This window comes from Strix uralensis, chromosome Z (assembly GCF_047716275.1).
Source record: "Strix uralensis isolate ZFMK-TIS-50842 chromosome Z, bStrUra1, whole genome shotgun sequence".
NCBI classification, from domain to species: Eukaryota; Metazoa; Chordata; class Aves; order Strigiformes; family Strigidae; genus Strix; species Strix uralensis.
In genome coordinates, this window is record NC_134012.1 from 7,499,139 (window position 1) to 7,511,771 (window position 12,633).

General features: G+C 37.4%; 1 protein-coding gene across 10 annotated transcripts in view; it reads left to right on the plus strand.

Annotated features, from left to right (window-relative positions):
• The window catches only part of SSBP2 (single stranded DNA binding protein 2), a 204,963-nt gene that overhangs the window by 178,978 nt on the left and 13,352 nt on the right, over window positions 1–12,633 (plus strand). For 4 of the 10 annotated variants that reach the window (XM_074856730.1, XM_074856725.1, XM_074856732.1 and 1 more), the window contains 4 exons: window positions 35–105; window positions 1,406–1,484; window positions 4,533–4,561; window positions 9,719–9,817. In XM_074856730.1, the coding sequence (XP_074712831.1) occupies window positions 35–105; window positions 1,406–1,484; window positions 4,533–4,561; window positions 9,719–9,817 (278 nt within the window). Of the gene's footprint in view, window positions 1–34; window positions 106–1,405; window positions 1,491–4,532; window positions 4,562–9,718; window positions 9,818–12,115; window positions 12,618–12,633 lie in introns of those variants that run through there. The other 6 variants (XM_074856729.1, XM_074856724.1, XM_074856727.1 and 3 more) reach the window with 3 other exon arrangements.

Genomic DNA, 12,633 nt, shown 5'->3' on the forward strand with positions numbered 1-12,633 from the left:
ATATATTAGCACTTAAAATAATCTCTTATTACAGATTCAACCAACTCTGGAGACAACATGTACACTTTAATGAATGCAGTACCACCTGGACCCAACAGACCTAATGTAAATATGAATCTAGTTATATACTTCTTTGAATTATACAGCCTTTTTTATCCAAGCACTACGTTTCCATCACATATCATTAATACTAAGTTTTTCATTTCTGTGGGTGACACTTCAGTTGCTTCCCCCCGACCACATACATTTTAATGTTTCCCAAATCAATCATGCCAATACATGCAAAATAATGATTGGAGCATATTCTTCTACATGGAAAAGACCTTAGAGGCTTCTGCATGTGAATCTTGGGGACAATATAGTTTGTCATACTGTGGTGCAATAGACTTCTGTGTGATAAGATGTCATCCTAGGAGCTGCCACTAAGCATTAGTTTCTGCAGGATTCATAGTTTTGTTATAAAAAATTACCTACCTTTGAAAAGGGATGAGAAGATTGCAGTATTATGTTGCCCTGATGTTCTGTAAAAAAGGATAAAATTAATGCCTCTGAGAAGAAACAAACTTCCCTGTTTAGCTGAATGAATGTTAAGAATGAAGCCTGTTGATAGCATTTAAGTGTTTACCTAATGAACTAGTTAACTTTTGACTATTTTAGTCTAAATTTCAGCAGTTCTAGCGCTGACAAAAGTCTGGATTCTTAGGCAGAACTTGTTTCTTCTGATCTTTCTCTATGCCTTCGGTTTTACTGTATTTCTCTGATTACAACCATATTTCATTTAATCATGATCCATATTAGGGGCCTTTTGAAGAAAAGGCCAGTAGAACTTAAAAATATAGATACTTAGATATTGCTAAATCATTATATGGTGAATTTTAGAAATTTTTCTGTAATGTTAATGTCTCTAAGTTTTTGAAGAACTAAATTTAAGGCTAATAGCTGAAATTGGACAGAAACTGCTCATGCTGCAAAGGTAATGCGGAGTAGCCTGACTGTCAGTATGGATAAGGTTAGGGTTTGAAAACTGTTAATTAATCACTTACTCATTGAAGAGAATCATAAAGCTGCCTGTAACTTCAATGGGAGTAGAGCTCAGTCAGTACTAGCAAGTTTGAAAGTCATACATAAAGTGTTGAAGTAAATTACAAATTATTCCTAAATTATATTCCAGTTTACAGAGGTGAGAGTTTCCAAAAATCATGAAGGTAGCATTGGAAAAAGTGAACAAAAGCAATGATGTTTTTGTAGTCTTCTCCTGAAAGACTTTCAGTTGATTTGTGCATTCAGAGTCGGGACTGTGCATTTTTCCTTTATTTTTTTTTCCTGAGAAATATTTTCTTTTTACTAGATTATCTACAAAAACTTGTACAGTAATACCAGTTTTTAATGTCTGATCCTTTTGTAGTTTCCAATGGGGCCAGGGTCAGATGGACCTATGAGTGGACTGGGTGGAATGGATTCACATCATATGAATGGATCATTAGGTAATGGTAGTAACTATTATGAACACTGTGAATTTTCAATGACTAGTGCCATTTTCTATGACCAGTTCTTTGAGTTACGTGGAAGACTGTATGTAAAAATCTTTTAAAAACTGAAAAAGCTGTATATGCCTCAACAAGAAGTATTAAGATACTTTTTAAGCATATGAGTTGGCATACATCGTGCAACATCTGGAAGAAAAATACAGCATTTTATTTACATAAGAGAGTATAGTTTTAATCCAGTTGACGAAAACCTGTCTAAAGCATACCATCATAGTAATGTAGAGGTGAAGATGTAAGAGCCATTTTTATTTACCTCTCTTCCTCTTTGAAAATCTTGGGAAGGTGTCATTATGACATGCTGGTGCACACTTACATCAATTACCTGGAAGTAAGTTATTACATATTTTGATGCATGTGTTAAGGTGGTTTTATCCCAACACTACGATGCCCTTATTGGTTCTATACTTAGCCATATGTCTGTTAGGTGTGAGTATTATTACTCCATCCCCATTAGCAGCTTCAGACAGATGCCAATTTTAATGTAGCTAAAAGAACATGAATTCATGTCAGGGCCTGCAGAAGCATGAGGAACAGCGTACTGCTTGACTTTTGACACTATGATTTTTGAAGGACTCATATCTAGACGAGAAGCCTTGCACAACTCTGCAAAAAACACAGACTGCTTTATCTCATGACCATCCCAGCAAACTCTTTCCTCTTACTTTTTGCTGGAAACATGATACTCTTGAAAGGCATTTAAGAAACAAGCCACAGCTAAATAAATTGCATTTATGCCTTCTTCTTCCATACCCACAAGGTAAATAAATACCTTGTTTTTATTTCTGCTCATACCCTAACACTGGGCCAGTAGCTCTGAATACAGTTCTTGTGTTCTCCTCACTTCTGTCTGCATGAAGGGTGGTCAGTCATGCAGGTAACAACAGGAGGGAACCTCAGGCTGCAAAGACTTAGGATCTCTTTCTTCTTCTATCCCCCTGGTCCACCAGTAAGGTTCTCCTCTACATCTGGGAGCTGGCCCTATGTCCACAGGGGCACCAGCAACACCCTGCTGAGCAGTGCTTTCCTTTATGGGGAGAAACCCAAGCAAGCTGGATACAGGTCAGGCAGGCAGAAGCCAAGCTGCCAGTGTTCCCCTTGCTTCTATCCCCAAAGAAAGTCTCTGTCACCTTCCCAGCACAGGCGCATACAAACCTAAACTCCATACCATTTAAGTCCGTACTACCATGGTGGGTGGAAATCTATCACTTGTAGCCCAAAAGTTGGAGGTTATGAGACAGGAGGTATAAACAGATAAAATGAAGGGAGAAATTCAAAGAGGCTGTGACAAGATGAGAAAAAACCTAAGCCGTCAAACCTCATCTAGCAAACACATTCTGAACAATTAAAATTCAGCAGTAGGCATCTATTTCCTAATAGAATTGTCTTTTTTTCTAGGAAAGCATGTCCCTGAAATTCCTAGATTACTTTGCATAAGGACACCTTGTTATTTTACAGCCTTTCTTTTACATATTACAGTCCTAAAATGGATTGTTGCTTTAATTAATAATGATGCACATTACATTCAAATAAATGAAAAACTGTGTAAAAAGTAATACACATCTTTTTTCTGTCACTTTCTATAGCCTGAGAATTATTTCCTAGCTAAAAGAAGAAATTAAATTGAAACAGTTCTGGAAGGATTTTATGTGTACCAAGCATTTGGTCAGTTATTTTCTCTGGTGAAAGCGATGAAGTGCTTACTCAAATTAATGATGACTGCTTGCTGGGGGTAACTTCATATATAAACTGACACCTGAGTTCTTTAAGGAGAGAAGGACTGGGGGAAATGTGCTGCATTCATTTCCACACTGCAGTAGGCAGCTGTGTCTCATAATCAGGTGGATAAATTGGTCAAGATCCATCTTGAACTTCTCCAAATTCTTTGAGCACAACCCTTCTATTGGATATCTGTTCATAGCTCTGATGGTTAAAAGTCTTTTCCTGGTTTCTGCCAAAATTTATCCTTTGGGCCATGACAAAATAACTCTTTGCAACATTTATGTATCTGATGTATTTATAGAGAGAAATCATATTCCTTCTCAGCCTTAATTTGCCTGGCTAAGTATAGTAAGCTATTTCAGTCTCCTCCCACAACTCCATTTTCTTGTTTTTCTTGGATACTCTTCTAGTTTTGTATTCAGTATTCATCTAGAATTTTTCTTTCCTGAAAATAGGTGACCAGAGTTGTTTACTGTCTGTTGCTGCTAAAAATGGTTTTCTTGATACATCCATCCTAAAGTCATATTTCCTTTATTCTTGCTTTTACCTAAGTGAGAGCTACAACATGTGAAAAAAATTCTTTTCGATAGTCTTGCACTCATTATATTTAATTTTATTTGGTTTCTGTTACTCTGGTCCTCATGATCATCTGCTTTCTTCTGAAAGATACTGTCATCATCAGTATTTGTAATGCATCAAAAATTGATGCCACTTCAGACAATTTCAGTAGTAAGCATCTGTTCCTGGGAGCAAAGACATTAATAACCCCCCCCCAGCTGACCTTAGTGATAATAGTGGTCTTTTTTTTTCTCAGGAGTATCAACTTTTACTAGTTAGCCATGATTTTGCTTTTTTTTGCTCAAGCTGAAGCAACATTTCCCATAGGTGGATGGACCCCGAATTAATTGCAGTACCTGTACCCTACCATGGCTAAGAGGACAGGGAGGTTGCACATACAGTTTCTTGAGTTGTGCTGTGCTGTCTCATCCTGAAAGGGTGCCATCCAAATAACTGATACAGATCAGAAGTGTGTCCTTCATTCTTTTCTTGCTTTTTGCACCGGCTGTGTACACAGAGAAAAGACTAACATTGTTCGGTACTGACTGTAAACTTCTGCTAAGAGAGACACTGGGAAGGAAGTGAGATGATGTATGGTTGGTTGTATTTGAAAATATTGCTGTTATACTATATATTTACTATGAAAAAAAAATTCATAGGTTAACTTCAGCTCAAAACTAACTGAATACTTGTCTATTTTAATTTAAGGCTCAGGAGACATGGACAGTATTTCCAAAGTGAGTATCTGATCAAATATTTGGAATTTTTAGAATGTTTCACTCTAAACATATCTTCTTGTTCTCTATTACAAATCTTTTTGTTACATATCTACATTTTCTGCTTGTCAACTCTTTGGAGGCTGTGAAGACAGAATTAGTATTAATTGAAAATTTAAAACCAGTATAATCAATGGGAGTTTAAGTAGACTTATTCCCTACTGCATAATGATGTGTATTAATGGATGTCATTAATTATATCTGGTTCATAATCTGATTGATCATGTTATAATCTTCCATACTGTTAAGACAAATGAATATAGTTCTAATAATCAATTCTAGTTAAATATAAATTTGGGAAAATGTCATTAGGATGTTACATTTGTGCACTGCATGATTGCTCTGTAAGGCAATGTTAATATCTTAATCATTAGTATAAGTTCCTAAAAGCTAGATTAAGAAGTAGTTTCAGAAGAAGCACTATTTTGGTATCACAACCATTAAATAGTTGGAAATGAATGAGAGTTTAACCTGGAGGGATTTTGCATCTACGAAAATAATACTGTGCTTGAATATTATGCTTCTTACATAAAAATACAACTACTACATATGTGATCATCATTAATTTAGGAATTAATGATCTTATTTGGTATTGATAAAGTGACATATATCTGTCCCCTGCAAAACACTATGTTTTGTACTCAGTGTTTTGAGGCGTAACTGACTAGAAGTAGTAAATGTATCACTACAACAATCTCCCTGCACTTCTGTACTTTTGATCTCTAAGTACAGAAATTGATAGAGAGATTGTTTCAGTTAAAATCTTATCATTTATTCATTTGTAGAAAAATTCTTAACAATCTTCCAAGAAAGGAGCGTACATTTTTTTTGAGCATATCAACTGCCAGTATATTTTGGTTGCCCCAGGACCGAGTACCACGTTGCTGTCACTAGATCTCTCCCAGTGCAGACTTTGCCATTTCAGATCTACCTAAGGCTGCTCTGCACATGCTCCAGTCACACTAGGGACCTTGTTGTAGGTCTGTTCTCAGGAGCTATGATGAGATGCCAACATGTAGGGAACAAAATGCTCACCTAAATTCCCACGGGTGAACACAGAAGTTTGTAGTCTGAGTTTGTTGAGAATGTACTTCCAGGTGTTCAAAAGGCAGGAATCATTCTTCATTTGGTGATGCATATTTGTATATCCAAAAAGGAGGAGGAGGACCCTGTACGGTTCCCTAGTTTGTGGTCTTCTGGTGGTGTGGTATGGGAGAGGGGTAGCCTGTAAAGTGTGCTTAGCGTGTATCTTCCCTGGAGAGGAGGATCTCAGCGATAAGTGTCCAAGGCCATTGCTGCACACATGAGGGAGCAGCATCTATAGCAATCCTATATTTTTGTACTTGTTTGAGATCTATAACATTTTTAGGCTTTCCAAAGAGTAAAATGATGGATTGAAATGACCGCGTTGCCTTTGTTGTACTGTGCTTAGATGTGCAGTGATAGATTCAATAAAAGCCTCCGATGAGATAAGAAGTGTACAGCACTTTTAAAATCAGTGTCCGTATTTTTTCTTCAGTATTTTTATTGCAAAGTGCAATATTTTTTAAGGAAAAAAACAAAACCATTTCCATTATCTTACCATGGGATTATTTTTAAAATCCTTTATTCAACTCACTGGTATTAAGTATCAGTATATATGTGCCTATACAAGTAGGAGCTGTGAAAACTTGCTGAGATCCAAAAATTCACCTGGAAGTCTTGTAATATGTTAACCTTAATAAATAACTCATGGAAATCACATTTGATCAAAGTCTTTTTCAAATAACTAAAAGAAAAATGCTGCTAACTTTGGAAGTAACAGAGTTGTCCTGTTATGCCATTATGTCCTTTCTGGGTAGCACTGCCCAATATACAGCCTTTATTGATAGTAGTGGAAGTGTGGGGGTAGCACTGGTAGTTTTAGGTAGGTAGTAGTACCTAATGCTTTTGAAACTTGAATGGAAAAGTTCTGCTTGCAAGGAATATTAGATTTCTGGGGTTGATACATGCAAAATTATTATGTGGCTGCCTTCCAATTTTGTACACAGTTACCAGGATTGTTCTTGCTGAGGCAACAGTCACCTTGCATACGTTACCAGCTAGTCTTGCAGTTGGCTTCTTAACAGTTTCCAGTGATGGAAATTGTTCACTGAATTTAACACAGTTTGGGGCGTGATGGTCAAGTCCAGGCACAGGACTTCAGTAGAGTAAAATGCATATTAGAGGACATGGTTATCTGTTCCCAGAAGATGTAGAAAATTAGTCCAGTTTTGGTAGAATCGGTACAGCTCACAGAATTCAGAGCTACATTTTCTAAAGAAGATTTTAATTTAATTGGCTGAATGGCAAAACGTTAAGTTTTTATGAAGTAGATTGAGATGGGGGAAGTAAATGAACTGAAATTATGCATATTAAATAAACATTAATAACCAGTGTTTCTTGCAGTGCCCATAGAGTCTGTGCAGGCATCAAAGACATGCTTGCTTTGGAAAAACTCAGCTAGTGCTACAATGCTAGACCCCATACTGGCTATAAAAGCAGCCATGGGGAGTTGCTATAAAAGTGTTTATGTCAGGAATTTGAACCTTTGGGGCTGGCGTACCGTTGCAATTGCGGAATTTCAAAGCTTTGTGCTACGCAGAGCAAGATAAAATAGGGGTAAATCCCCCAGGAACAAACAAAAGTGCAGGAGCATCATATAAAATAAATGTGACAAGGCCTTAGTGGGTTTTAAACTTTATATTCATAGATTTTAAGGCCAGAAGGGACTGATACGATTCTGTAGTATAACCTCCTGCATAACACAGGCAACAGGGCTTCCCTGAATTAATTCCTGCTTAAGGTACAGTAGCTGTGGTTGAACTAAAGCAGTATATTTCAGCCTTTTTCAGGCTGTGAATCCCTAAATAAATATTTGCTATACTAACTTTCCTGAACGACAGACTTTATTGTCTGATGTTAATCAACTAGTTAGGCTTTTGTCTTTGATGGACATATTGTCCAGTGATTCCTGGAGATCTGGGGATCATCATTTGAGAAGCAGTGAACTAGACTGAAGAAAGCAAAAGGGGTAAGGCAGGGGTTTTGACCCAGCTCTGTAAGCTGCATTTCAGATGCTAATAAAAAAGTTAACGGTTGCATGTTGCTTACGTAATTTATAATTAATCTATAACTGAAAATAAATACACCAAGCTGAGCCCATATACATACTTGGCCATTCAGACTAAGAATGGTGATACTGCCTCGGGGGAATATGGTGAAAACTTAGCAGCAGCCTTTTACTAACCATACAAAATACATTACAAAGTGGATAGTGTGTACAGCAGTCAGATATACTAGGCTGCTGATGTAGTAGCAAAAAGTATCTGATTTCAGTTGAGGTATTTGGTGAAGCTGAGAACGACATCTTTTGTTCTCCTTGGAGGTGAAGTAAATCTGTGAAACCGTGCAATATGTTGCAATTTTTAAATTATGGACAGTGGTCAACATGGGACTTTGTGATTACAAAGAGGAGCATGCAGAAATATGGTATGAAGGGGAAGTAGAAGCCATAGCTATCCCATCCCATTTTCTGTTCAGTAAACACTCCAGTGTACATCTGTAAAGTGCCAGGGTAGGATAGATAGCCCTTCTAGTTCTGAGGAAAGTGCCAAGAATGTTTCCAATTTTTCATTCAAAGTTTGAGTTATTGGAAGTTTAATTATACTAAATGAACACTGCATGCAGGTATTTTCAAAGTGAAAAACACCTGGGGTTTTTTTTAAGAAAAAATCTCTGTGCTAACAGACGTACAGTGTCAGGATTGTAACTGAGAATAACAGAAGAGGACAAATTCACTTAGGATTCTTAGAGCTGTTATGATTGATCAAGATCACTACTTGGAGTTGCATTTTGTTAGCTTGCTCATTGCCTGCACTAGGTTTGTGTTAAATTTATTGTGACATACCAGATTTGCATTTGTATAAATAAAATCTCAACAGCAATATTGCATTCAGTTTTACTGGATTAAAAAAAATATGAAGGGAAGAACTGTGATAGACGTAAACATTTCATAATGATGTTCATGACTTCACTCCCCGCTTTCCCTGACTGCTCGTTTTCCATCACAACTCCTTCTATGAGTCTTAGCAGTGATGGAAAGAGAATTGCCAGTGCTCCAGGCATGGTAGGGTACCCAAATCAGTTTTATAAAAATATCCAACTAATTGTACTGTCTGTAGTAATCATGTATTAGCTATTGACTCAGAATAATTTCTGTGACAATTATCTTGTTTACCTTTTCTTTAAGTGACTGAATCTTGACAGCATTTTCTGAACATGACAGAGGTGTTTGTCCATGTCTGTAAAAGAAAGGAATTTATCTTCAGAAGCCTTTATATTGTTACTATTTATTAGCATTTCAGTTACACCAAGACACCGAAAAGGTAGATTAAAACGCTGTTGCATTATACTCTGCACAAGCAAATAGCAAAAGTGTAGCTCCTCCTGAAAGTGTTGGTGATCCCAGATGTTACTCAGGAGTCTTTTCTCTAAAACTCCTGTTAACTCTTCTTTCCTATAAATGCTGTGTATTAGCTGTGCTCAGTGAAGTGGTTTAGCACTTGAACCCCACTTGTGAACAACTTGTGAAACTATTTCAATAAACTGTGAACACTGTGAACAAAGACCCCAGGCACAGGCCTTTGCAAAGGTCTGTGTGGACCACATCCATCTGTATGTCTACCTTTAAGTACATATTCATAAGTCACAAATGTCAAGGCACATGTTCATAGACTTCAGTGAATTTGACCACATGATTTAATGTAGTGACAGAGCTATATCGTATACCTGCTGCAGCCATTTATAGCTTTTCCTGACTTAGCAGGAGATGATGTTGGCTATAACCTGAAAAGAAGAATTGCAAGTAAATAATTCTTGCTTCAGGGAAGAAAAAATTACAGGCTAAAATTAGTGACTGAATCATGCAGAACCCTGCAGAAGCTTATTTTTTGTCTTTGAAAATCCCAGTGCATTGCACAGTGCATCTCACTGCACTGCAGTATCATGTAAAACATGCCTTTGGCACACTTAGGTGAAGCTGGGAAATGAACTGAAATCTTCAGCACTTAATCTGTATTTTAAAATCTTATTTAACAGAACTCTCCCAGTAATATGAGCATGAGTAATCAGCCTGGCACTCCCAGGGATGACGGTGAGATGGGTGGAAACTTCCTAAACCCTTTTCAGAGTGAGAGTGTAAGTATTTCTTTACCTAGGTTTGGAGTTTTTTTAACTTTGTGAACCTTTGTCTTGTGTCTTTTGTTTAAAAAAAGAAAAATAACAGCAAGAACAAACAGTTTTGTAGCGTACTTATAATGCAGTACTGTGCCTTATGTGTTTTTTACTAGCTTCTAAAATTATAGTATTGATTTGACAAAAAATTGTGCAAAAAACTGCTAGAAGTTGAGCTGAAACTGGAAAATGTGGGAGGTGTAGATTTACTGCAGAAGCTCTTTTTCTAGATTAAGAGGTCAGTTGTCAATGAAAGTTAGATCTGTCAAGCAGTAATAATTATGCTTCGCATATTCAGTAATGCACAATGTCAGGCAATATCCAAGCAGCCTAAATACACATAATTGACATATTCTTACATCCAAGTGTTTGAATGTGTGGTTGCCCAACCTTTGACTTCTAAACAATGTGTTTTGCAGGGAATGTCTTCTAGAACAGGATTCACACTGAAGCGTATAATTAGAGCACCAGTAGATTTCATGTTGCAAAGATGCAGTGTGCTATTAAGAGCCAGAAAAAGCAAAGGTTCCCTCTAGTGTTTGTTCTGGGACAGATGATGCTTTTTTAATATGGAGAACGCTTGAGGCAGCAAAACATGGTGTAAAATCCATTACAAAGCAAGACTATAGTATTTTCATACTCATGTGCCTGAAGCTGGGTTTCTAAATCCACATTTAGGTTCCTAAATAGGAGTGGCCTGATTTTTCAGAAGTGCTGAGTGACTTCAACACTTCTATTCTTATTGGAAATCACTGCTGCCAGAAGTGAGTGCAACTTCATTAACTATGCCAGTGGTGAACTTCAGTTCAGAAATTATGATGAGTGAACAGTTTCTGTTAGATCACAAAACAGTCAGATTGCATGACAGATGTCATGTGAACGAGGTTTTGGGGGTTTTTGGGTTTGCTTCTTTAGTGAAGAGTTTCTACATGGTTAGCTGTTGGTGTCTTCATAAAGAGGGCACATGTTCAGATTTTGTGGAGTATTGGAGAAAATTGGTTTGTACAACCCCAAACAAATGATGTTTCAATATCTGCCAAAAAAAACAGTAACCATAGAATCTCCATGATAATGTGATCCTTGATCACAGTAATCCTTGACTCTCGATTTGGCGTACGTTGCTTGTACTGAGAGCAGGGAGTCTGATCAGCAGACAGGCCAGTTCACCAAACTAAGGTCATGTAAAGAAGGACATCAGTTGTACGCAAAAGAAAATCAGTTTTCTCAGACACTTACTGGATTCTAGGTGCTCCTAGGTTTTGTTTTCCCTACCTGGAAGAATCTGGAACCCAGTTTTCTCAAGGTTTTACATGAGGTGTATGCCTACAAGGCATGCATTATACATGCCATGTGCATTCTAGTCTACTTCTAGGTATCGGTTCCTTTCTCACATGAGTCACATTGTAGTCCTTGGGAACTGTCTTGCTTTCTGATTCATATTTTGTTACTTGGCTACTTAGAGTAAGCAGTATTATGAAGTCCTTTCTCAGGGAAATTTGCAATTCAGTTCACCAGGAGTTTTGGCTGGGCATGGGGAACAGTGCTTGGCTAATAATAAGTTAAAAATCACAAATAGCTTTAGATCATCTTTCGATTCCTTGCCCAAAGTGATTACCCAGGTACTTTGGCTCAGATACAGGAAATCACTTGAGCAGATCCTTTGCTTTAAGCATTTGAGCTGGTCTCTGACTTTGACTAAAGATAAGCATGTTCTTACTGGCTTTGCTGGCCCACTGTGGGAGTGCTCAGCAGGACATGATGGGAATAAGCCCTAAAGCAGACAAACCATCAGAGACATGACAAGCAACAAAATAGACATTACCCAAGTAGTCCATTCTATGTAGTTTACATAACAGAGAAGACCCATCCAAAATGCTTTTTCTAATGTGCTTGGACACTTGGAAATAGCCAGCATGAAACTCTAGCTTTGGCAGGATTTTTATTGCATATCTGTTTTTGCAAAGGCAAATTTATCTTTCTGTTTGTTCTGTCAGTTTTCATAATGCTAATACTTCTGCATGTGAACATTTTCCTCTACTTAGAAGATTTTAGGCCAAATTAAGTGTTTCTGCAGTCTGCAGTTTTCAATTTAAAAACAAATTAGGCATATAGATGTGCACTTCTTCTAGGCATTGTGGTGTCCCATTGATTGTTGTAATGAAGTACTGCTAACTTGAGGGCAACTATAGCTTGTATAAGGGCTGCAGTTCAATTTGTGTTACAATAATAATGTAATGCAGTGATTTAATTTTTGGTTCACAGAAAGGAGAATGACCGTTGATCAGCTTGCCTCCTAGAATTGGTAATACAGAATAATACAGACTGAAAACCTAGTTTAATTCCAGTAATGCATATCTTTATTCCTTTCTTCCCATAAAAAGCTCTCCAAAATATTTATGTGGTTCAGCTAACCGTGAATGCAGCTGGTCTACTTGAGACTAGCCACCTGCCTAGCTAAATCCCCCCAGTAGCCAGCATTGACCAGGAAAAGGCGTGGAAAGCATCAGTGAAGTATTGGTTCATCACACCACCCAGGTAACACCAAAACAGTCTTCAAGGGAGTTGGCTTTCTCAGCAATAGCTGTATTTTTGCATAATGAGAGAAGCATAACAGAAGTTACGATACCACAAATTGAACTACAGCCTTAGAACAGCCTACAGTACAAATTTAGGAGGAAATTCAAAGAGCGTGTTGACGTTTGAACTCATTGCTGTGGTCCAGAGGTGGTTTTAGTTACCTGGGGGGAAAAAATGATTGTTAAAATGTGGATTCCTCTTTT